The sequence below is a fragment of the Plectrocnemia conspersa genome, unplaced genomic scaffold (assembly GCF_051122295.1).
Source record: "Plectrocnemia conspersa isolate PC_06_02 unplaced genomic scaffold, ASM5112229v1 ptg000012l, whole genome shotgun sequence".
NCBI classification, from domain to species: domain Eukaryota; kingdom Metazoa; phylum Arthropoda; class Insecta; order Trichoptera; family Polycentropodidae; genus Plectrocnemia; species Plectrocnemia conspersa.
This window is the reverse complement of record NW_028277176.1, coordinates 5,435,167-5,462,500: the sequence shown is the minus strand read 5'-3', so window position 1 is coordinate 5,462,500 and position 27,334 is coordinate 5,435,167. Positions and strand designations below refer to the sequence as shown.

General features: G+C 31.6%; 2 protein-coding genes across 5 annotated transcripts in view; one reads left to right on the top strand and one right to left on the bottom strand.

The window, feature by feature from the left end:
* Positions 1-21,748, top strand: part of Nup35 (nucleoporin 35) — a 143,488-nt gene extending 121,740 nt beyond the window's left edge. Inside the window, exons 1-5 of one of the 4 annotated variants that reach the window (XM_088199357.1) lie at positions 9,061-9,191; positions 9,356-9,510; positions 15,082-15,531; positions 15,605-15,779; positions 21,293-21,748. In XM_088199357.1, the coding sequence (XP_088055483.1) occupies positions 9,357-9,510; positions 15,082-15,531; positions 15,605-15,779; positions 21,293-21,428 (915 nt within the window). In that variant the 5' untranslated portion in view covers positions 9,061-9,191; position 9,356 and the 3' untranslated portion in view covers positions 21,429-21,748. Of the gene's footprint in view, positions 1-9,060; positions 9,192-9,355; positions 9,511-15,081; positions 15,532-15,604; positions 15,780-21,289 lie in introns of those variants that run through there. The other 3 variants (XM_088199356.1, XM_088199354.1, XM_088199355.1) reach the window with 3 other exon arrangements.
* Positions 21,749-21,840: 92 nt separating this feature from the next.
* Hou (GID complex subunit 8 homolog protein Houki) lies at positions 21,841-26,074 on the bottom strand. The gene is made up of 5 exons (XM_088199352.1): positions 25,943-26,074; positions 25,580-25,765; positions 23,025-23,221; positions 22,611-22,808; positions 21,841-22,544 (listed from the first exon to the last, which is right to left on the bottom strand). The coding sequence occupies exons 2-5, from the start codon at positions 25,755-25,757 to the stop codon at positions 22,368-22,370; spliced, it is 750 nt and encodes a 249-aa protein (XP_088055478.1). The 5' UTR covers positions 25,758-25,765; positions 25,943-26,074; the 3' UTR covers positions 21,841-22,367.
* Between the last annotated feature and the right edge of the window lie 1,260 nt (positions 26,075-27,334).

Below are 27,334 nucleotides of genomic sequence, written 5' to 3'. Positions count from 1 at the left end.
TATCATATTAATTGAGTTCATCAGTGACAACAAATAGCCTTCCACTATTTTTTACCATTAACGTCACTTATTTCTGCCTTAAATTCTCGACACTGTTCTCGACACAGAAAAAAATTGCAGTTTATTTTAAAATAAACGCATCACGTAACAAACCTTGTGGAATTTAGACTTAGCACGGCTATTTAAAACACACTGAACGCATAACGTTTGTCTGATAAGCACTTGTTGCCAAATGATTGAAATAAGAATGGCCTTGTATCTTCATTTCCTCATTATCTTTCGTGTCTACTTATAGATACGAGGTATAATTTTCAATTAAATATAATATAGTTTAGTTTTTTATAATCATAGTGCTTAAAAATGAACATAATTTTAAACTAATGATGTTACATTTAATAAACTTAATTTATAACATTCTAAATAGCCATAAAAGATCTGAACACCAGATGATAAATTTTCAACCGTTCATCGCCTTGAAGCAGTAGATCATGATTGATACGTGATCTAGATTCGATCGTGTACGTTCTAAGTAATAATCCAGTACATTTTTCACACCATTCATAGCATACTTAAACATACAAAAAATCAACAACAAAAATATACTTATTCGAGCCTCTGCCCTTGGTAATTAAATCCGCGATCTCAATGCAAGACAATCTAGCGGCGGATCTCGGAGCTTATTTCCTAAACCAAAACATTGCATTGTGCAACACTCGGTCAAAATGCACAAATGTGTAAAATGTAGTTTATTTTGTGGGTCAATGTTGTTACTACGAGTGCCATTGTGGCAAAGTCAGAAAAGCGAAAAAAAGGATGCAATCAAGACGGTTTTCTATTCAATTCCTTAGCTTGCGTTCTTTGAGCAACATTTAATGAATGAAATGTACTTTTTACAATGTTGCTGTGTTTTTCTCTTGTGTTATTGTGTCCATTTGCTGATGCTGTGAACCACTTTAGATTAGGATTGAATTCTATTAGGATTGCTAAGGTCTTTTGTTTTACTTTTATTGCAATGATTTATAGAGGGTTGTTTTATACAAATTGTTATTCTGAGAGTTGTTCTGAAGATCTTTAAAAGTACGTAAGCTGAGATGATAAAACTGATATATATTACATACCAATTATCATCTCTTTCAATATAAAAATATTGCTAACTTCACTACCAATAATTATTGTATTTATCTATGCGCATATAATTATAAATCCCTTAACTTATCAAAATATTTGTAATAATCGCAGGGTTGTAAAAAAAAATTAAACGTCAATTGCATTGTAAAAGATAATGAGAAGTGGGTTGTGGTTAATAATAATATACAAAAAAGTTACTGGTCAATAGTATCCTTTCTATCCTCAAAGTAGTAGAATTGTATCAGAAAAAAAGATAATATGTATGCTTATATATTAACGTTTTAATGTAATATAAACTTCTAAAATCGAATGGTACAAAGAATTGGCACCAATGAATTTATTTGAATGTGATATTAATTGACATGAATTGTCGTATTTAGTGAACAGAAACAGGAATATTTTCCACCACGACAATGCCAATTTACACGTGGCATTCATCACATAAAAAAATAATTGAACTAAAATAAGGTTGTAAATTATTCAATGGATTTATGCGTTTTTACTCTCGCGGTGTTTTACGTTTAATTTATCAAAGAGTTCAATTTGATAATTATGTTTAAATCAAATTGCGGACAAACCATGGTGAGAGTATTAACTACGTTTCCTTAAACCGGAGAAGCGTATGAAATTTTAGATCTTATTATTTATTCAAATATAAGTAATTAGCTTTTCATAATTAATTTACTTTTGCGGCAAAGAAAATTTAGTTTTGCTCTGGTTGTTATAGTTTTTAGAATTATTTTATGCATATGGATTTCCAAGAAAGCTTAGGAGACTTAGGTACCTTGTCGTACTTTTTATTGGGATTTGCAGTGACTAGCCATTTATCTAACCATTCTGTTTTTAAATCTTTCTACTGTTCAATGGGGATTTTTATAAAAATATAAAATGACCGTGTCGTTGGAAAATTAAATAGTGATTTCATTTCTAGGTGCTCGGATTTTTCCGCAAAGGATTATTCCGGACATTTTTATTTTAATATTATATTAAAAAAAATTAAGGTTTTATCAGTTTCTCGAAACATCAGTTGTTTGTGTTTCAATTATTTAACTTTTTTAACTAGTTGACGTTTATAAAAACGGACAATTAAATTTTAAATTAAGATTAATCAGGACTTTTTTGCATCGATATTTATTAAAATAAATACCAAATTTCGGATGTGATCAACAAATAAAAAAATCAATGCAGGCTAAATTTTCCCCCTCTGATTTGTACAATGTCACTGACAAAGTCATTCCTAAATATGCGCCCAAATTATATTTTTGTTACATGTATTATGATGTGTTGAATATGCAGATAATAACCTCAAAAACGTATTATGTAATTACCATTTTCCATTATTTTATACAAAAGTTTATTTTTGCTACTAAGCAATCCATGTACAACCCGAAATATTTGACAGATTTTGCCTAGAGAATTGCCCCACCATTAATTTTTATTTGTGACAATAGAATCGTCATTGTTATATGAGAGAACATGATAGTTTCCGTTTTGCCATCGTTTATTTTTATCTTCCACTTGATGTAGAAGTTGCGCAGTTGCCGCCATCCCCCTTTAAATCCTTCGGCGATTATTTTCCTGCTTGATGCGCAGGTATAGATTGTCAAATCATCCGCATATAGCCAAGTTGACAGTACTGTGGGGTTCAAATGGATAAAAAGGGAAAAAAGACGAGGGCCGAGAATGCTGCCCAGCGGTACTCCTATGGATACTTTTCACGGGGCTGAGTTTTATCCTTTGATTAGATTTTGCTAAGCTTATATGTCGATAGCTTGAAGTAAGAATAGGGTCCGTACCCGGTTTGCTTCATAAGATTCCCATGTCGTCTGGACGAAGTACCGTTACACGAAATAGCATGCTTTATCTCTTTCTTCGTTGCGTGCGACACCCCTACTACTTTTATTTCTAGGAGATCGGCGTCAGTTCTGGATTGTTAAATGAATAAATTTTAATAATCTACAATACCACTAATTTCATTATATAATTTTGCTACTTATGTATCTGATTTTTTTAATTTTGCGCGGAATTTCAAAGATCTTTTAAATAAATATAATTAATATAGTCATTATTAAATGTGTTCCTACTATTGTTGTTTCCAAAAGCAATCAAATATTTGTATTTATTATAAGAAAAGAGCATTATTATATAATAAAAATAAAATGGTGAATATTTCTTTAGAAGCGCAGGGTAGCACCTCCATGGTGTATGGCTGAGAGGCAAATAGTAGTGGATTCTAATTAGAATGTAACGGTTACACGTCGAGCTCGATAGGGAATCTTATGATGCACCCGATTTTCGAATAACTATTACGTCAGCTTGCTTCCACGCGGATGGAGAATATAGACAAGAAAGTGTCGTTCAATATTATGACGAATGATGAACAGGTTTATTTTGAGCAATTAAGTCAATTAAGAAAAACAATAGAATACATAAATCTGGATTTAAAAATCAAGGGATTTTGTCATATATAATACCACAAAAAATGACGTTTAATTTTTTTCTCAAATTATATTTTTGCTAACTAATATATTTTTTTATTTCTCTCAATAAAAGGTTGACTATCTCAGCAACAGCATCGGCATCGGAAAGATGCATCCATTGGTAGGTACTTCACCGTACGTGGTTTCGCAATGGATTCCGTTTTATAGGTGATGGCGTCACTGGCGGAGTTCTCACGGGCCCGGTTGCCCAACGACCATCCTCCGACCAGATTATTATAATATAATGGCGCTATTTGCCAACTACGCGAAACAACAGTGGAATGCGCGCAACAAGAAGAAGATGATGCTGAGCAACGAGAAGAAGAAGGTGCCGGTCGATAAATCGACCGCCGAATAAACGTGACGGACCCCGAAAAGGCTCCGCAACAAAACGCGGCAGTTTAGTCTAATTGCACGTTTGCACTTGGATCGAGCTCAAAATTGCAGCACGTACTAACTAACCGAGTAGGTAATTAATTAAAACGGCGGTTAAGACATGGTTAACGCGATTAAGCGCTGCAAAGAGTAAATAATGGTAATTGTCTGAATGAAGTGTGATTTGTACTGATTTTTATTTCATTTACGAAATTAGTTTCAGTGATTAAAAATTCAGCCGATGTTGACAATACTTATAATTATCTCATCCTCGTTTTTGTAAACGAGAGTCACTATTGTCCATTTTTAACCATCTGCTAAAATAAAATTGTGCAATGAAAGTTACTAAAAAAATGAACTAAAAAACTGAACGTTACTCAAAAAAATTAACTAAAGATCAGAATGTATATAAAAACTCTCTTATAAATATATTAACTGAGGCCCTATTTTATTTCAAAATTTCAAACCAATGAAAATTAAGACTGACAATTACACAACGGTTATTTGATTTAAAATAATCTGAAAATTCTTTGACAACATTCTTAGAATCTTCATAAATAATGTTGTTTTTCGTACGAATAAAGTGAACAAAATTCAGCGAGAGCTGATATTTTTATTCTTAGAAAGCCTAAAAATTATGTGGGTGATCTCCGATCTGCATTTTTAAGAGCAGTAATTATTTTCTTACGAAATAATTTTGGGTATACTCTATCTACCCTTCTGTTGAACTTTTTTTTTTTTTTTTGAAAGACCCTAAAAGGGCATACAACTCGCTTATTAACTTTACTCGGCTACCGAAAATAATTTATGTAAATTATAAATATTAATAAATATCCTTACATAGCGTTCTTCTAATATTTTTGATTATGCATACTACCTCAACTTATTGATTAAATAATATATAATACATATATATGATATTCAGAAAGTTAGCGACCGTTTGCCATCATCCTCTTTGCTACTAAAGGATAATAACGTATTTTCTTGTAAGCACTTTAGATAAAAATCGTGATAAACTTTTCAAAAACATAAAAAACATGAAATTATATCGCCAAACGCCAGGAATAACGACATCCGCCATTCGTCAATCTCGAATAATATTTACAATATCCTTCACAGAGGGATCTACATCGAGACCTTTCGAGATACAGTGTTTTGGCGGACAGGGGCCCTCACAGAAGGTAAGTGCCACCTCGTCTTCCCTTGAGACTATACTTTCACGCTAAATCGAAGTCCGGAAAATTTATCACCCACAATTCACCACTAGCAATTAATCGCTAGCAGTTTACCGCCGCGTCAATTACTCGCATAAACAATTTATAGCCTATATAGATCGCTAGCATATTTTATCGCCAGATAATACATATAATGTATATGAATTTATTGGTCATTTTAAATATATGGTTCTATTTTTAGATTTAAATCCAGCTAAAATAGTAAGTTATATGCTAATTAATACATAACCGATATTTTAAGAATTCGCGGCATGTTATTACCACAGATCGTAAATTTAGGACTTGAGTTTAAAATTCACAATTGATACTAGTAAGTGGCTTATATATATTGTAATATTCAATACCTACTTATAGTTTAAATAATGGATTTATTAATCTTTTTTTGATACATGTAACTATTATGCATAATCTACCTATTAAATTACATATTTCCATACACATACTTTTTTATTTCTGTACCCCTCACAGTTCATAGAATTCCAAAAATATGCTAATCATAGTGTAGCGGACCATACAGAGCCACCTTTGTAAAAGACCTTTCTTAAAACTCGCGTAATTACTATGACCAAAAGTGAACAGTGCGATCACACAAAGGTTCTCTTTACTACTTGAACTAAAGGGTTCCCTCATAAATAACTCGCAAGGATGAATATTTATTTGTTATGAAACGGTCACAGAAGACAAATTCCCGTTACACACACACAATTTTTCGACCTCGGAGATATCCATCAAGCAAATGTCACTTTCTAAAGGCGTATACTTATTTTGTGTTCTAAGAAGCGAATACAGCGATCGCTGCATGAATGTGATTGGTCAGTAAGCTTTGCAGCAGTGGATACAGCAGCGGATAGCCTGAACTCCAATGAGAAGAGGATAGTCACAAGCAGTCATCTATCAGACACCTATCAGACGCCCGCCCGTCCGCAGACAACATACTGTCATGGACGCACACATACTGAGAGGGATTCCACCATACAAGCGCCGTAGCAGAGAGAAAGCAGCCTCCGAGATACCGTTGCTACTGCACCACCTACAAGAATTTTGAGGATTTTCCAATGACAACATCCCTGCGCCAACTTCTCCACCACCGCTCAGAGAAAACGATACTCGCCCATCATAGTAGACGCAATATATGTAATAAAATCTAATACATTTCCACCTGCGTCTTACTGGCTGCGAAGTGATACCCCTTTGACCCGTCACAATAACTTGAATTTTGTCTGAAATACCCTAACACCCAATATCAAAGTTTAAAAACTGTTATTCTATATTTTGTATGAAGATTTAATTTATGTTACATACAAAGCGGCAGTTCCTTGGTAGTGGAAGTAAAAAAAAAATACAAAAATTAAGCAATTGAAGAAGTTTTGCAGCGTTGCCAATCAAATCTATACTACTGACAATCTCGATTCAGCTATAAAATCAGCTGAGATTAAAGTGTAAAAAAGGTTATATGCACTTAAAATGATATTTATGTTCTGATTAATTTGGGTCATGTCCATGACTAGGAAGTGCTAGGCACAATCTGAGTCGGAAAATCTCGATAGCTCTTTCTTATACTACTGGCTTCCGTACTGCGCGGACACGGTGGTGAGACAGCGTATAATGTTAAGTAAAATATAACAAGTAAAATCATATTAAGTATTTTATTGGCCCTTTGAGCTCTGATAATACGGTCATTCCACGTAGGCTAAGGTATGGTGACGATTTTTAAAATATCAAATGAGGACACTAAAATAAAAAAGCGATCTTGGAAATATTTGTTCAAGCTGGATAAATTACTGCGGAAGTTAAAAAAATGTAATCACGGATTTTTTTATTTGAGGAGGAGAATGACAAATTGTTACGGGAGCTAAAAAATGGTCATTTCGGAAATTTTGTTCAAAGACCATTTCTGAAATTTTTGTTTGTGGAGAATATTGCAGGACAGTTAAAAAACGTCATTTCGTGAATTTAAACTTTTGCTCGAAGAACTCTATCACTTCGGAAATTTTGTTTTAAAAAGAGCTTTTAAACTAAAAAACAAACTGAATTACTTCAGCATCGATCTCCTTAGGTTTCTAAAATTCGGTTTTCGTTCCAAATCATCGATATTGCCCAGAGGATCGAGGACTGAAATAAGCACGACTTCCTCCGAATATTTTAAGATATATAAACTTAAGACACTAGTCAGGAAATTGGTTGCGCAACTTCATCCACGACAACCACTTTACTTTTGACTTAGAAAAACGAGAGTTCATTCGAACTCGCATCAAACGAAGCATATTTTTTTTCCATATTATTTGAAATATTATCATATTTATTACATCCTAGTATCCCTAAAAATATATTTAAAGACGATTTCTTTTCATGATAAGCAGATGTCTAATATAATAAACCCCAGTAATTGCGTAATATTCCGCACCTGATCCAAATCATGCCTTGAATTTTTATTTACTTCAACCTCTACCTCAACCTCTAATGTGGAAATATTTTTTGTAAATATTTTGAAGAACATATTTACCATTGCATATTTTTTATCACGTAAATATGTATGATTAACAATAATGTCAAAGAGAAAATATAACTATAATTTACACGAACGACTAGTTTCCTCTTGGTGTTTAATGATTATATCGCTAGTCAACAAGCAAAATGTTTTGATTATAAAATTTTAGCTATACAAAAATCTTTTTCTAACTTTATAGTGCGAATTTGAGACGTAGACATATTTACTTTAAATCCGTCACTATACAACAGGTCTGCATTTAAATCTCGATTAATGTAAATTATGTATATAATAGAAATTGTAATTAAATAGAAAATTTAATTAATAATATCTATGAAAATTATCATATGAAAGTGACTATGCCGGGAAAAGCTAATTATATATATATATTATATCTACGCAAAATAGCCAAATCCCTTTTTCGGGTTGTCCTGGGGGAATTTTTAATAATCAAGCTCAATTTGATCTAGTGTGTTAGGTTTGCCCTAAATACAACTGTTTTGTACTATTTTGCCACAAAGAGCAAATAGATTGTATTATTTATATTTACTTTTTTCCTATAAAGCAGTGGTTAGTGAACTTTTCTGTTTGTAATCTATCCTAAAAAGTTTGATAAAACGGCCTAATTAGTCTTAATAGCCTCTTATAATGTACTAATACTACTGTAATGTACTAATTTGTAATACTCACATTTGTCAGAGAGCAGAGACACCAACACAAGCTATTCTGCATTTGACACCGCCGCGCGATACTGCTGCAATAAAAATATATAAAAATGTAAAAAAGGTTTTTTGGTGTCTCATTAACATCAAATAAAGTAATTGTAATAATATTTTAATTAAAAAAATTTTGAGCATACGCAACCGATTCACTCACGTAGGACCCCACGCTCGAAGTATTTTTTTTAAAACAGACGTTAATATTAATTTTATCATAAAATGTGAAAGATCTTTTATTGCAATTCTCTTAAGCGCCGTTGGTTTTGCTGCTTTTCTAATTAGCAAAAAATCAAATTTAATGAGTTCCAGATACGAACGTTTGCATACCGGGGAACGTGTACGGGAAAAAATATGGATACCCTTAAATAGGTATGTCACTGCGCGGCTATTCTTTCTTCCAGGAAATTATCAGTTTTAAAACCGGTCAGCTTTAGCGAAAAATAAAATGTTTCACTATGCGACCAAATAACGACAAAACGTAATATGTAATTCACTTTTTCAGAATAGAAGCCATTGCTTCCACAAGCTTTTGTTATTAACTAAAGTATATTTTTAAATTTAAAAGAAACTATTGCCATCTGTTGCCATATAAACGAACCAAAATTTTATTACCGTCGGTAAAACAGTTTTTTAGCGAGGGCAAACGTCAAATTAGATAGCATTGGGCGGTTGAAGTTTAAACTTGCGGCGTTTTTGTCCATTTTGTCCTCAATCGTTCATTTGTGTGCCACCCGACACTTGAACTTTAATTAACACATAAATTAAGGTAAAACTTGCCATATTTTACTCTGCACGAATATCTAACGTCTGATTTGTATCCTTCAAATCAAAAGTGAGGTTATGCCACCTATTTTATGGCGAATCTCCAAGATCCACGATTATTTATTAATCTTATTATTGTAACTATATTGTCAATTGTGCTTATTCTAGAATGGAACCTATGACGCTGGGAAGTCCTACTCATTCGCCTTCAGGCAGTCCAGGACCGAATTTTCTACCTCCGTTTTTGATGGGTGAATTTCATCAACCGATCACGCCGAGAGCTGGGAGCTTATCGCCAACAAAAGCGAGGACGTTAGCTTTCGGTTTGTTAAATTATCTCTTTGTATATATAATATAACTAATATAAATGTTTGCCTGTAATGCTGCAAACAAAGAAGAGTGGGACATTATAAATACCAGAATTTCAAATTTATAGAGTCTATAAAATAAGATGACCAGACGTCCTCCTCAAAAATTTTGTCCTTGAACAAAAAAATTTTTTTAGCTCCAGCAGCAATTTCTTCTCAAAAACAAAAATAGCGATGCCCTTTGAACTGTAGCTTTTTTATTAGCTACTAAATGGTATATTACGTGACAACGATTTATTTTAAATATTGGCCGTAATTCTGGAGAAAAGTTCACGGATAGTGCTGGATGGCCAAAATATCAGCTGTTCGGCTAGCGTTCCAAAAGGGTTGATCTTGGCTCGGTTCTTGCTGTGGTGGATGCGCTTTGTGGACGTCCAGGGGTTCTGCGACAGGACGAAGTTCCAGGCAGGCGTCTCGGAAGTCTTCGCTGGCGTAGGGTGGACTTGAGTGAAGCTGCTTGCTCCCGTGCCGATGGATGTGTTCTTGTATGGAAACTCCAACCCCTTATATAGTAGACTTCCGTCAATATTATTGCGCAATATCGTCCTGCTTCCCACGGTTGTTGGTCCTCACGCAAGTGTAATTTTTCTCACAATATCGTCTCCCTTGCAAGGTGCAATATTCATTATCCTGGATTTTATTATAAAATAATCCGTGACGTATTAAAAGTAAGACGTCTTTAAATGTTATTGCAAATTCCCCTAATTTTGGTCGCACTTGATTAGCAGATTCGTGTGTGTGTGTGTGTGTGTGGGCGAGGGGTCGATTAGACATGGGAAACTGTTTCATCGCCTTGTCTGAAGAATATTTTAATTAATTGTTAATTTTTTATATCGCTGTTCCAGAAAGCTCCCCTATTTCTTTGTCGCGCTTTGTCTTTTCATTTTCTTTCAACCTGAAATTTTTTAAGTTGCAAGTAATCCCCTATTTATACGGATTGTTCCGCAAATTCTAATTTTATTTTGTAAAAACGTTTCTGTGATAGATACGCTGTTATAAAAATTATCCATGTAAACATGGTGCCATAAATTATAATGCGGCTGTAAAGCGCTTTCAATGGTTTGTGTTAGAGGCCAGCCATCCGCAGTGTTAATTATCATATTACAGATATAACCTGTAGTAGCCTCACAAACCATTCTCACAAGAATCCCGTATTTTATAATTTTTCCAGGATTATATGTCCGGAAAGACAGCCTTTCTCTCCATAGAACAATGCATTTATCCAATGAAAGCTCTTGTGCCGGTTTGTAAACATTTAAAAATTTTGGCGAAAAATAATCCAAGACCAGGGGGATTAATTGTTTCCGACCACACTAAATCCAAATCATTGTCTGTATCACTTTCACTTTCCTTATCACTACGTACACAATATACTTTAGGACGAATTCTTCCAATTGGAGTGTCACTATCACTGAAATATTCATTGTCCGAATCATCACTAATATTGTCTTCGACCGAGTAATCTGAATCACTATTCGCAAGTATTTCATCGACGTAACGATCCGAATTATTGTCGCTTGAAGCCATTTTCTTAGGGTTTTTGAAAAATCAATGAAATTTTAAAAATTCACGAAAAAAAACGAGAACGAATATCCACGCACAAAGGCTTCCAAAGCAAAACTAATTTGTTTTCAATAAATAAACTAAGAAACGTTCAAAGGACTATTACATAAAAAAAAACATATGGTTTCTGGACAGGATAGAGATGCATTTTTTTTGGATGTGTTTCGATCTTGGCAAACACATGTGTTTGCGCAAAAACATATGTGAGGATTCGCAGTCAAACAGTGTTAACTAGCCGAAGTATGCTCGGAAATATATAAAAAACTATATTTCGATATTTAAAATTTTTGAACAATTGATAAAAAATGTCATCAAAAAAGTCAGAAAACATATATGAAAAATATTTACGAATTTTTTTTTTTTTAAATTAAGTGATGGTATTGTAAAATATAAATTTATCAATATAATAAACAGGACTGTGATCACAGTATCCCGCTACAGTGCGTAGTATTTTGTTAAGTGAGATCACAGTCACTCGCACACAACGATCGGCGGACTGAGGACTGTGATTTTCGTTTCCTGCATGAGATGTGTTACGGTTTTACATTGGCATGGATAATATGCCAACATCTGACCATGAAAATCAACCCCACTCATATATTTGTAGTGTTCAATTACCATCGTAGGTTTTTGCTTATTTTTCAAAAAATTACAGACACTAAAATTAACTTTGAAAAAAATATTTTCTTGCTAAAAAAGCCTTCACAAAATAATCTAAACAATAAAATACAAACCAATTTATAACAGTGAAAAGCCGTATAACGAATCAATTATTCTAATACAAATTCATACAAATTCAATGGGATCGGTTCCAAATTTGTTAAATATGTAACATGGTTTATCATTTAAAATGCATTTTATCTTTTTATTTCATTTAAATCAAAAATACATACATAACAAGTACATACATTTGTACATAAAATAATAACAGACTCCAAAAACCAACAATAATCCATAAACAAAAATTAAACAACTTCATGTTACATAAAATATGTGTATGAATACATACATAATTTTTTTTAAAATGTCTTTAATCTGAAGACGATGAAGAAATGGTAACCTGCAGATCACTGTCGTTTTCATTTTTCGCTGGTAAGGATGGGCCTGGCTTAAAAAAATTGTCCAACGTTGTTTGTCTTGCCTTTTTGTCTCTTTCGTTCTTCAGTGATTAATAACAGCTAATGGCTGAGTTAATTCCTCGAGAAACTTTAGCGCTACGTTCGACGTCAGGATCGTTTTCAAGGAAGATGTTTATTCCTTGTTCGAAATAGGAAAAAGGTTTTGACAATTTTTTTGATGTTAGCTGTTTGAATACAACAGGCTCTGTTTCTTCATCAAATGCCGGTTCTGCTTGCAACTGAATGAGTTCCTTATATGAAAGGGGTTCCCTATCAGCTTCAAGTAGATCAAGCACATCACGTTCTTTCAAACCTTCAAAGCCAAGATCATGTGCTAGATCCAAAATGTTTTGCCTAATTTCAGGAAGGCAATTAACTTCTGCATCAGTACTTTTTACACATTCTGGCCATATTTTTTTCCAAACATGGTTCATTGTTGTTAATTTTAATTCCTTCCATGATTCACTGATGCTGTCAACAGCATCCTTGATGTTATAGTTTTTCCAAAATGTTTTAATTGAAGATTTTCCATCGGTTTCCCTTATAAATTGTCGGAAAGTTCGGCGTAGGTAATATGCCTTAAAAGTGGCTATTGCACCCTGATCCATTGGTTGGATCAGAGCTGTTGTATTTTTCGGAAGGTACTCAATCATGACATCTTCAGATAGTTCGGATAAATTAGTAGGATGCCCTGGTGCATTATCCAAAATTAGCAAAGCCTTGTTGCTTAAGTTATTGTCTCGCAAATATTTTTTCACTTCTGTGCAAAAGTGATTTTTGAACCAATCCTCTAAAGTAGCTTTAGTCATCCAAGCTTTCTTGTTGGATCTCCATATGACGGGTAATTGATTTTTATTTAGTCCTTTAAGAGGCCTTGGATTTTCGGACAAATATATTAAAAAAGGTTTCAGCTTAAAATCACCTGCGGCATTTGCACCAAGTAGCAAAGTTAATCGTTCTTTAGACACCTTATAACCAGGCGAAGATTTTTCGGTTTTTGAAATGTACGTGCAATCAGGCATTCGCTTCCAATAAAGCCCTGTTTCGTCTATGTTAAACACTTGTTCAGGTTTATGACCACCTCTTTCAATAATTCCCTTTAAAATGTTGGGATATTCCTTAGGTGCGGCCTCATCGGCGCTAGTTGCTTCACCTTTCATTTTAAAATTATGCAAATTAAATCTATTTTTAAATTTTTTTAAAAATCGACATCGAAAAAAAGTTTTTTTGCCGTTATAGCGAAACATTTTAGGCCGTAAATCGAAAACGTGCCATAATTAAAGAGGGCCGTTATAGCGAAAGGCCGTATAAAGAGCGGCCGTATAGCGAGGTATGGGTGTATATGTAATCTAATTGTAACATGTATGTGCGTGTGCCTTTATGCGAGTAATTTGCTGAGATGATCAGATCGACCGAACCACATATGATACAAATTTAAACTAAGACTTGAGTCACATACAATTTAACTGAACAAAGCTCTCATGCTTAACGCATTGCTATAATGTTTGCCATGTTTGAGGTACCCAACGTGTAAATCAATTTTTCATCGCTAGTGATTTTTGGAGAAAAAACTCGTTTTCATTGTGTTCAAATAACAAATTTCAGATCTCATTTCAGATTTTTCCAGGGGAAAAGCAAAAGCTGGCCAGTCAGTGTTCATTTTTTTAATATTTCCATTTCATTAAAATTCATAGTATTTCAGTAAATGACATGCATTTTTCTGGCCAAATTCAAGGGGGGTCCCAGTTTAGAATCCACGTCAAAAGCCATAAAACCAACAATAGAAACAGTCGATTATCTAGTGTTCGTATTAGGACTATACAAATATTACAATGTACAATAACAGAATCGAGTGAAGCATATCTAAACCAAATTTTGACTAATAGGAGAGGGCAAAAAACAATTATCACTTCTCAGAAGTCAAAAATCCACGTCATAAGCAATAAAATCGTGCCATCACAGTGGGAATGCTCATTACCGAGCATTCCCACTGCGACGCGCCGACACGATTTTATTGCTTTTGACGCGAATTTTTGACTTCTGTGAAATGATAATTGTCTTTGCGCCCTCCTATTGAGCAAAATTCGATTTGAATATAGTTTGACCAATACTCTCATATTAGAAGTCTGTATTAATATCGATAAAAATAGCTATTTTATTTTTAAGACAGTGTAATATCGAAGTGCAGATACTATTGAGAAATATGTGAGGTCTGTATGTACTTCTTTTTCCGCTTATTTTTCCCTGAGAGTAGAATTGGCGTAGTTTGAAATTTGAACTTTTGGATTTGGAGAAAACTATAATTAGTTTCAGAACTTTCGGTTAGGTTTGGGTTTGAACAGCAAGTGTTTGTGTTTCGCAACAGTCAAATTGAGTTTCATAGACATTTTAGAGCAGCATAATAGCGCCTATCAGATAAATTATATTTTCGCCAGCAGAAATATATATCTACTGGTGAAAATGTATTTGGTCTTCACTGGTGAAAATGTAACTTGTATAATTATACTAGCACCTACCAGATAAATTATATTTTCACTAGTAAATATGTATGAAAATGTATTTCGATATGATTTCACTGAAGTAACATATTTTTTTTAATATTTTCGGGTTAGATTAGACTGTTTTTTTTTTTTAATATTTTGAGAGAAAACCCCAGAATTTTCGGTTTAGAATCAGAAACATCATTCCAGTTTTTTTAATATTTCCATTTTATTAATATTTATAGCATTCTATTATATTTAATTGAATTGTATGCATTTTTTTGTCCAAATTCAAGGGGGGGCCCTGAACGAATCACAATCAAAATTTATCGGTAAAACATCTAATTTGTATATTTTTCCTTTAGCAAATTCGCCTGCTAGACCTGCCCCGCATTACAGTACGCCTTTGCAACAGAAACAAGCAAACAATATATCATTCTCGAATAAAGCCAATGGACCTCCGACTCAAGGACTATTTGATTCTCTGCATCAGTCCGATTGGAACGCGAAGCAAGCACAGTCACCGACGACTCCGTTCAACTCTCCGACACAAGCAAACTATTATCAGTCGCCTGAGAACGTTATCGGGCTGAACGATTCGCAAAACATCAACCAAGCGTATTCTCACTACACTGCACAAAAACATAACCAATCACTGATCAACGAAAGTTATTCGCATAACCCTTACATTAGTCCCGAGGCAACCTGCTATATGGGCGATGAAGAAAACGAGTACTGGATCACTGTTTTTGGATTTCCTGCCAACGCTGCCAATATGATCTTAACTCAATTCTCAAACTGTGGCAATATTATCGGTGATTATTCATACTTTATTCTAATATATCTATTGTATTATTTATTGTATTAATTATCTTATAAAACATGCAGAAAAGAAATTTCCATCTCAAGGAAATTGGGTATGGTTGAGGTTCACATCGAGGACAGAAGCTGGACGAGCGCTGGCGCTCAACGGAAGGGTTCTGCCAGGAGGAATGATGATCGGTGTAATGGCTTGTAATCAACCACCAAATAGCAACAATCTTAATGCTTCGCTCGTTAGCAGGTAATATTTATATAATATACTCATTTTTATCCTATTGATGTTATCTAGTACTCCAAAATTAACCTTTGTTCATCCCAAAAAATAGTCACCATAATCATTCTCTTATTATTTTATATACACAAACAATTCTACCTATAAAAAACCTTTTGCTTAAAATTACTACAAATACGCTTTGTAGAACACAATGTTTTCAACTGCTGCGATGGACTCTGATGTTACTAACCAGTCAAAAAGAGTCTGCTACAAAATTTTCTAATCCATTTGTACATTTACTCCATTCATCTCAGGGTCCTAACTAGAGTTTGCAATAATACCGGGATTTTCAATACCAGTATTACCGAGAGAAAAACAGTTAATACCGGTACTGACATTACTATTATTATTATTTTTATTAATTAGTAATTAAAAATATAATCCTAGTACCGCTCAAATGTTTCACCATGTTTACTGCTTAGCAAAACCAAAGCATTCGAATACCCCGGAAAATATTGTTTCGATATTTATATTAAATATTTTAATTATATCATTATCCCCTTTAATGTTTACAATATTTACATCCGGCACGGGTAATTATGTTTTGTAGAAATTTGCGACTTGTTTTTTTATTACTTTAAAATTAAATTACAATTATACCTAATTTCTTTAACCCTTTGACCGCATATGACACCTATGGAAGTCGTCAAGAAAACGTCTGTATGCATTAAATAGGCGCTCCCCCACATATTAGCAAATTTCGAAATGGCACACAAAAATATCATCAGCTGGGGTGAAAGGCTTAAACATTGTTTTGTTGGCTTATCTGATAGAGATCCATTCATTCAAAGTCAAATTAAATGCTATATTGTTGAATGTTAATACATGATTGCGAGTTTTGCGAAAAAAAACAAGAATTCAAGAAACCTTTTCTTTAAATATAATAAACAAGCAGGTCAAATTTTGACTTAAGTTGCCATTTATGACCAATTTTTTTACTTAAAAATAGAAAAGAATATATAGCAGTTGGAATTAAAATTAAAATATATTTGATAATCAAACAATCATTTATATTCAGAATTTTCGCTGTGTGGAATTTTTTTGTGCACAATAATCTGGTCACCAAAGTATCGATCTGATTATTTATGAATATTTCGTCTATCAAACAATAAGAAGCGTTTTAACAATCTTCTTTACATTCAAGTACTTCTAAAAATACTTTATACGCTGATTCTTTGTTGTGTTATCTACGAGTACAAATTAAAATGAATAAGACAACTGTGTACAAAAACCTTTTTGCCCTATTTATTTCTTCGCTCTCATTCATTCATTACATTGTCGAAAAAAATACTTTTTAAAATTCAGACAATAAATTTTTGCTAACATATTGTCTTTCGTCTACCACTTCTGGAAGCCTAAGTTTTAAGAGCATAAACTAGCCAATTTATTCCAATAAAATATATTCCTATATTAATCATAATTTTTGTCAGTTACGATTATCCAAAAGAACCTTATGAAGGAATGTATACAAAATTGTAAATCTGTTTTTTCAAAATTTGACATATATTTCTCTGAAAACAGATTTATGTTATTGATGATTGTGATTAAGATATCAGTGCACATTTAATATTCATTTTATTCTCAATAATACTTATTTTCGAAAGATTTATCTCTCATATACTTATTTATCTCTACTCGTGTTAAAAGTAACATTAGTTAAATTTTAAGTAAATATTGTAGAATAAAAAATACTACTTTGACATCCTACGCCAATTACACAACTTAGGTTAATCTCCTAGATAAAATGAAAATTGAAACCTAATTAATTTACTCTAAAATGTGTTTATTTCAATTTAAAAAAAATATGAAAAAATTTAATAGCATCTTAAATTTCAATCGTTAACAGGTTAGAACAGCTAATATGAGAAAAATAAACCAATTATTTTTCTCATGTAGTACTAGCATTCATTTCATAGATGGTAGTACAATTAGTTTTAGTTTTTGTGGGTAGTTACTATAGAACCCGTCGTTAAACATCAAAAGTAAAAAAAGGTAGATTTTACCTGTTCCGTGGATTACCATCAGCAAACATGATGAGTAGGTACTACCTGACTCGTCGGTTAAGTGTAAATAATTTCTTGGTGTACCATTTCAGATATTTATTATATGCAGATAGCAGCTAGAATGTAAATTAATATTAACACTTTACCGACCGCTCACGCCATATGGAGTGCGAGCCTGCCGAACGTTAAATACCGCGCACGCCATATGGAGTGAGCGGTAGCTATGATTTCGTTATCAAATTAAAAATATATGCTTAGAGATTTTTTAAGATTTTTTTTTGAAAAAAATTAAATATTAGTATGAAGTTTCATTTGATATTGAAAAAAAATATTTAATTACTGTGCCTGGCATTATTATTAGACACGTTTGTCTATATATTATAATTTGTTTATATATTATAATTTTTAATGCAGAAATTCGTTTTTTTGCTATTTTATTATTTTTTATAGCATTAGTTATTGAAAAAGAACTAATTTAGTTGTGAGAAGTCATAAATTCTATTTTTTTAATTCAAAACAAAAATAAAAATATTTTTCACTATGCAATTCGGGACTATATTTAAAATATTTTGTATGTCCTTCTTTAGATTAAATAAGTGCCTGAATTTACTTTATAAACGTTGTTTAATTTTTGAAGGTTCAAAGTATGATTCTATTCCCGAATCACCTTCTCGATTAGCTCTCTTTTAGTGGTTATTTCGATTTTATCAATCTCTTCTTCAAATGCTCCCAAATATTCTCGACGGTATTTTTGTTTTGCAAGTATGTAAAATATCTTCCCAGTGTTATCAGTAAAAATTAACAACAAAATCATATATAATAAAGATATAGTTCAAATATAATTGAGCTGCCTTTGTATTTCTTTACTTGTGTCTTATAATATAATCAGGTACTGTTTATCTATACAAATTCGAAAATCCATTTAAAAACTATATATTTATATCAAATATATTTTGTAAATTCTTTCTACTTTGCATTTTTTTAAGTACACTAACATTTTTTGTGAGTTAATTTATTAGATAGTACCGGTTTCCCGAATTTATAAATTGACAGATTAGCGAGATTATATCGTATTTTTTCTGTCCTGTAATTTGGAAATTTCGACCGTTTATTTTATTGAGTGAATTTTATCTATCACGAGATAGCACCGATTTACTGGAAGTGATTCTCAGAAGTGACTCTTTTTTTGAAATTGGGAATTTCTTTTGAGATAAGAAATAATATGATTCACTTAAAAAAATATGAATAATAATTCAGTTTAGCTAACGCTGTCGTGTAAATCGCATCTTGTTTTCGTGTGCTCGAGTGAATATTCTAAAAATAATAAAAAAATAAAATAAATAAAAGGAACTTTGTGCTGCAGTGATTCTTTAAACATATTACGCTTACGCCTCTTTATAAAATATAGTGTCTATAAAAATATAAATACAGTGTATTTTATATAACAAAGTGTTAAAAATATAGTTTTTATTTAAATATAATTATAACCCAAATAAATAAATGGCAGAAGATAGTTTTGTAGAGGAAAATTACGCGGACAATGATTAAAATATTCCCAGTGATAACGAAAACTTTAGTGATAGTGATACAAGTTCGATTGTTCATGAAAGAAATCGTCCTCGAGTAATGATGCCTATTAGCGATGGAGAAGATACTGAGGATGATGATATTCCATTAGATTGGTGTGAAACTGATACACCTAGGCATAACCAGCCATTTGAAGGATTGTCGGGAGCAACTTTTGATGTTGATATCACGCGCCCTGAAGAAATCGCCGAAAAATTTATCGGTGATGACCTGTTCCGCATTATTGCAGAAGAAACAAATAGATACCGTGCTCAAACTTGGAATAAGTACAAACAAGAAGTTAAAAATATTATACAAGAAAAAAATAAGAATATGTGGGGCTTACCGGATATTCTAAAAAAGGCTAAACTACGAATATTTGAAAGTAAATATAAGCGAAACGGGGAAATTTTATTACAATTGTGGAAAACAGTAAAGAGTAGAGATATTCGAATGATATCAACAATCCATAATACAAATATTGTAAACACTGAAAAATCTGACAGAAGAACTGGGCTGCGTATAAAAAAACCAATTTGTATAATTGATTACAATAAATACATGAAGGGAGTAGATCGGGCTGATCAATACCTTTCGTACTATCCAATATATCGTAAAACTAAAAAATGGACGAAAAAAGTGGCCATGTATTTATTTAACTGTGCATTATTCAATACATTTACAGTGTATAGAAGTGTAAATTCAAACAGCAATATAAAGTTTTATGATTATTTATTGAAAATAGCAAAATATTGGATAGAGGAAAAAACACCAGAAACAGAAACACCAACAATTTCAGAAATGTCTGAAAATTCATAACCGACATCCACATTCGCCACTGCTCCCTCATTTCAAAGGCTTTCAGGCAGTTTAAAACAACACCAATTAGTCAGGATATCATCTACTAATGAGCGTAAAAGAAGAAGATGCATAGTTTGTATCGCACATAAAATAAGAAAAGATTCTCTTTACATGTGCAAAGAATGTAAAGTAGCTTTACATGTTGGTGAATGTTTCTCCTCGTATCATTTGAAGAAACATTACTAGGTAAATAATAAAAATAACGTTTGTGAATTTTGAATTTTATTTTTTTGATAATTCGTATTGGTATTATTTTAGAATTAAATATTGTGAAAAGTGAATTACAAGGGAAAGACATTGAATAATAATAAAGTGTGTACCTGAAATATTCCGTATTAGTGTGGAGAAATTTATAATGGTGAGTGCACTTTAAACTTGCATTATATAAATAGTTATTGTGAAAAGTGATTTACACGTGAAAGATAATGTACAATATCTGTGTATGTGCCTGGAAGATTTCGCATTACGATGGAGCGAATTACAATGGTGAGTGAATATTTTATTGCAATTGAATTATATATCAGTAAACTCATATTAGTAAAAATGTCATTTCTCATTTTTGTAGATAATCATTTGCACAAAATATCACAATACGAAAAAAAAGTGTGCTTGAAAAAAGTTTTTTTATATTTGAAAAAGTTTGAGAACCGCTGGATGACTCAATTTAAATTATTTTTATTTAAATTTCTAGGTTATTCATTTTTATAATTTTAAAATCAAGATAATCATTTTAAAAATCTAATAATAAGGAAATGTAATAATTCATTTTTATTTCCGGCGATCCACATGTTGAGAACCACATAATAATGACTTAAATTGCTGCATTGATACATTTTTAACATGTTTAGAAAAATTCAACTAAATATTCGGACCGTATCAAAAAATACATAAATTTAAATAAAAAAGGTAAAATTCGCGAAGATTTGCGAAAAGGTGCCGGTATTTAGCGTAAGTCTGGTAGTGAAACTGCCGGTCGGTAAAGTGTTAATACAGAATGAAATTAATATTAACAAATTAAAAATTAATTTTTCTTGTATTTCTTTTAAGAAGCGGGGCTCGACAATTAGCTGTGGGACCTCCTCGACTACAAAACGTATCAGCTGTCAGTCCGACGCCTTCAACTGCCGGCGCCCAACGATCATCTGGAGCAATATCTCGAGCATTGGAATATGTATTTGGATGGTAGTTGCTAATAATAGTTAATAAAAAGTTTTACATATAAAACACTAATCAATATACTTTCGAAAGATACATTATTTTTTTATGAAATCTGTTTCATGGTTACGTTTTTTGTGTGTTCATTTATCTGTTCACTTGTGTTAAAATTGTTAATTGTTATTAAATTGTAACGTTAGATCAGTATATACAATTTGTCAATACTTCAAAATCCGTAATGTATAAAATATAATACTAAAAAAAAACAATGAAGATGAAATTTAATATAACTGAATATCGTTATAAGCATGATATTATTTTTTAATAGTAAAATCAACCTGAAGTCTTAAATTGATTATTTTATTACACCATATCATTAAATCCTAGGGAGTGTAACGTGAAAGGAATGGAATAAGAGTATATTTGAAACAAAGGTAATGTACAAAAGAAACTTTCATATTTATTATGTAATTTTACAAAAATATTGTGTCAATTCTAATGTTTAAACAAGGGCGATATACATTTACAGGGCTAGTTAAATTGTTCAATATTCTATATGAATATATTTTTAAAATATAGTAATAGTTTATATATAAGAAAAAAGAAAAATAAATACCTTTTAATATAATATACGAAAAAATAGTAACTTTTAAATCAAATGTTTAACATAAGAAAACTTTCAAATAATAATATTGACTTATCACAATGAACAATATTTATAATGATATAGTATATATTTTTATTTATTGAAGTCACATGCTCGTATAAATCTTCTAATCAAATTTTCTAACATTAAAAAAACACATTTTATGTCAATATAAGAGCAATGGTTTAGTCATCAGCCATAGTCTAAATTTGTAATATTTATATAAAAATGTGTAACGAGTATTCAAGCATGCCAACGCTCCGATTATCATTTCTCCGAAAATAAAGATCGACTACCCATAAGTAATAAAGCTAACAATTGACTTCATTTAGACTGCTCGATCGTGGCCGTTGCGAGGTCTGTCATTTTAGGATATTTAACATTTTTCTTGTCCAACTCGGCTTGAGCCCATAAAATCAACCTTAACAAACTCGACAACTTCGGGCTTGTAAACTCTTGGTGCTCCATTCTCAATATTGCGGCATTTAATTCGCTTGCAATCTGGAAATAAACAATATCGTTAACATACAACGAAATCGGCAGCGTTAAGAGGTTTAATTTACTTACAGTTTGACTGTATTGAGGCTGTAGCAAATCTGAAAATGGACTGTTTGTCGGATCGGGAAAAGCAAGCAATGCGAGTGAACGTTCTAATTCAGGTAACGCAGCCGGTCGAGCTGCAGCGGCTTCGGCTAAAGCGGCGCGAGCCCATCCAAGAGCAGCTTCAACGCGCCCGGCTTTTACTAGTTCTAATAATTGCAGTTGCTGTAAATAATATTTAATTAGTAAAGTAGTACAACTTGAATAACAATTTAAACGTATGAAAACAAAGACAATATTTCACTAGCTTATATCTCCAATAAACATGTACATATAGAGTAATTACAGAAAAATAATAAAAATACTGTATCTATGTTTATAGAAATCGTAGGTATGTTAAAAAAATATTACTGCCTTTTGATAAATAAGCAAGAATCATACCTGTAAATGAAAATATAAGTATCTATCATTATCGAGTAATTCTGGGTGTAAAGCATTCACTAAAGCCGTCGCTTCTTGTATTCGACCACTTTGGACTGCTTCTCTAATCAATATTCTTTGATCCAAAGATCCAGATAACGCGGGTTCGGATAGTCCTGCTTCTTGTTGGAACATCAACGCAGCCTCTTTAAATCCCTCTGTAAAGAAATCAAGCTGATATAATTATAAAACTTAATTTTAATAAATGACGAGCATTTCCAAGTATAATTTTTGCCCAATACTGTTTTAAGCTAAGATTGCTAAGAGTTTAGATAGACAATTCCATAGAGATATATCAAAAACAATGTATCCCATAATAAATCAAAAAAACTTTAATTGTAATCTTCAGATATATTTTGGAAAACAGCAGTAAAATAATTTACTATAGATATATTTTTCTTTTTATATTCCCACATACATTCATATTTCCATAAATAAAATTAATTTTAAATGAATACTTTTCTGCATGTATAGCAAGGCTATATATACTGTAATTTTTTTATTATCAGTGTGTCTATAATTATTTTCGATCAGTTTTATCAAAATTCATAGTATCACAACTTTATTTTAAACCAAATACTCTAAAACATCTGTCATATTGCCTGGCTATAATTCCTAATTCATTACAAAAGCAACATTAGTCAGTGTATTTTGTAAAAATGAAATAATAAAAAAATTAAACCGATTCAAGCAAACAATAAGATAGTGGTATAGTTAGTGACTAATATCCAAAAGACCTGGGTTTAAATCCCATATAATATTAATTTTTTGTCATGCTTAAGAAATAAGAATTAGTGATTATCATATAACTAGAATTCCAATCGATAATCACAGATTAAGTTTTCCTAGATTTTCCTAATCTTGCGGATGAATATCAAATCGAACTAGGTCATACATATTATATATATATATACATTTATATTTAAAAAAAATAATCTTCCGTTGTAATCTGACAGGCATATGCCCAATGCATTATTGCCAAGGGCGCGAAAACCTGAGGGGTGCTCGGAACTCTACGGAAGTCTACCTACTTTTTATGACGGTTCTAAAATGATTTATGAATGTTGTTTTATTGCCATTTCTGATGAATTCATTTCGGCAAATTGCAATGGTTCGGCAAGTTTTCTGCAGTTTTAATCTATGTAAAATTAAACGATGAAAGTATTTCATAGTACATTGCATTTTTGGACATAGAGTTATACACTACAAAATTTGTATCAATGGTTTGGTAGTGTTATGATATTTAGATTCCACAATTACAATTTTCATATTAGGTAAATTAAATTATTTTTTTTATAAATTCTTGGTAATCGTTTAAATCATTCATCTTATTTATGGCTATTCAGGATCTGTCGTGTTGCCATCTCGTAAATATAAAAATTAATAAAAGCAGTAAATTGAAACATATATAAACAAGATAAAAAATATGAAATAAACTGATTGAATGCACATTCACGAGATATACGCATCTAAAATATGTATCATTAAGAGATGACAAATGTAAGAAATTTAGAAAAAACATTCATATGTCGTATGTTAAAATTTGCCTTGTTCTACATAGTTCAAAATTGTAGGGTTTTTCCTAATTATACTTCAAATTCAACCCTTTTAACGATTGAATGGAAATTAGTGAGTAATTTTAGCTTCAGTGTTATTAATGATTTTGCTTATTTAAAAACAATTTTTATTCCAAATCTAAGTATAAATAGTTAAATTTGTACTGCAAATAAATGCAATGTTTTATTTTAAATTTGTGTTTTCCATTTTTATTGTTTTTATATTGTAACTTAATTTTTCTGCAATAAATTGTTTTCATAACAAAATTAATTCTTTAATTAGTTACCTATTAAAAAAAATAATAAGGCAAATGGACATGAACAAAAAAAATCTTAACATCGCAGTAGAAAAACATGTTCGTCGTCATCTCTTACTTTCAACAGATAAGTATCGCAAAACAAATATTCTTAAAGAAGCATTAAAAAGTTTATAGAAAGGTGAAGACAGGATACATATATTGAATAAATGACAGAATAGTATAATGCATAAATTTAGTTATTCGCTCATACATAAAGGAATTGCTTTAACTTTGAAACCCCTGGAAACATTTTTACAAAAAATATTATATAATTTTGAAATGATTTTTTTTACATAAAATTAAATTGAATTCAGTCTTTCAAACTACGGCTTAAATGTCTGTGAAAATAGTAATTTACTATCAATTATGTGCGTATGCTGAAGGATACATAATTCATATTTTATTAATTCACAATTTTGTAAGAAGCAATTTGATGTTTCACAGATTACATTTTTTTAATTTAAAAATTAATTATATAATTTCCGCAATCGTTATATTGCATAAATACAATTAACTTATAGTTTAGAAAAATGATAAATTTTGTAAAATGGTTTCCATTGAATCTTTGTATCAAATTTGTTTCTGTACATATAAATGTTAGCCTCAATGTGCATGGTTTAAAATTACACAATGATTTAGCAGTAAATGTGTATAAACGAACCAGTGACAAGGTAGTTCATAATCAGCATGTTCATATCCGTTCTAGAGACTTGCAGGTTTTCCGCTCTGGTATACACGTCGTCTTTGTCCTTGTCCACGGAAAGAGGGCCAACGCCTGAAGATGCTCCGCCCCCTCCCCCGCTGCCCCCGGACGCGAAGCTTGGAGGGTCGTAGCTCATAGCGAAGCCTGGAAAAGAAATCGATTGCAACATCGCGCATATGTAATGTAATGTAATGCTATCGAATTCAATTTGACACAATGACACTGCTAGTGTTAACGTAAAAATGCTCTTAAACGGAACAAATCTTTAATTTGACACTCGAGTGAGGATCGATCAATTCGAAGATAGCGCGAGAGACTTACTTCTGGTGTGAATTTGACTAGAGATCGGCAAACAGTCTGCCGAACGCAAATTATGAAGCGCCGCCCTTACCAAACGCCAAATAATATTTACCAACAGGTGTTGCTATATCAAAAAATTAGGTCTAAAAATAATTTGTTACAATAATATTTCAATAATATCTTAATATAAAATTATTAAATAATAAAAATATTTTTTAAATATAAAATATTATAAAAATTGCGCTTAATTATTTTTAAATTTATTTATAAATTCTGGCTATTTGGTCAAGTGGACGTGGCATAATCAATTTGCTCTACTTAGTGAATTTATTATGATCTCTGTTTTAGAAACACGCAGCAACGTCGTTCCGGCACATTTTTTTAAAAACGGTTTTGGCACGATCTGTTAAAAATTTTTTGAGCCTAATTGTATAATTATTTTCATTACATTTTTTAACAACACAACAAATTAAATAACCAGAGTAATCATTCAAGAAGTAGCGTTCCGGTACTTATTTTCTTAGAACTACACCACTGTATATCACCTGTGCATTTAATTATCGTATAAGCTTTCAAATATTAACGTAAAAACCTTGAAGTTATTTAATGAATTTACACAGATTATGAATCTAAGCCCTAGATGTGTATACAATCGTAATATTAATCCCTTCGACATTTATTGTCCGTTTTTATATAATGTCTTAATATTCGTTATCTTACTTTCTAAGTTACGATTGCACGGTTAATGTTCAACACCTATTATATTCTAACCGATGTGACAAACTTCGTTTACATTAGAAGGTCGTCTTTTCTTTGATAAATAACTTATAATCATTGTTGTATCCATGGTTGTAAAATCTGTTCAGCACTTTTTGACTATTAATCACATTTCCAAGCACAAAAAATAATAATGCAAAAATAATTTTAAGTTTGGTAGCATTTTGAACATCTTTATATTACAAATTTAATGAATCTTATTTTATGCTCTTTTTCATACTTATTTTAAATCAGAAAAAAAAAACAACAGCTTAATTGTAAATTAAGCGACGGTACTATTAGCTGCTCTTTAAAAACTCATCACTACATGCTTAGTTTGCCATCATATGCTAAGTATATTCAATTGCTTAAAACTCTTAGATAATCGGCAAGCTTGCAGTCAAAGTATAGTTTATAGGCGGTTTTTACAAGTGGATTGATATTAGGCTTTTACGAAGCAAACGTAAATTTTCCACAAATGTAACAAAAAATGTCAACAATATTAACACACTTTCGAAACATTGTGTCTTAAATATACTCACTTAATGATAAACTAAAAAAAACAATACGAGTAAATCATTCTCATGTCTATAATGTCGAATTTCAGAAAAAAAACTGACGTGACCAGAGATACAATCTGACTGCTATCGTCTATAT

Bases quoted from the DNA above. Each gene is read 5' to 3' on its own strand.
- Hou (XM_088199352.1), bottom strand. From the start codon at position 25,757: ATGAGCTACGACCCTCCAAGCTTCGCGTCCGGGGGCAGCGGGGGAGGG. The intron at 22,809-23,024 runs GTATGATTCTTG...TATTATTTACAG, and splicing joins ACTTATATTTTCATTTACAG to CAACTGCAATTATTAGAACT. The intron at 22,545-22,610 runs GTAAGTAAATTA...GTTTATTTCCAG, and splicing joins AGCCTCAATACAGTCAAACT to ATTGCAAGCGAATTAAATGC.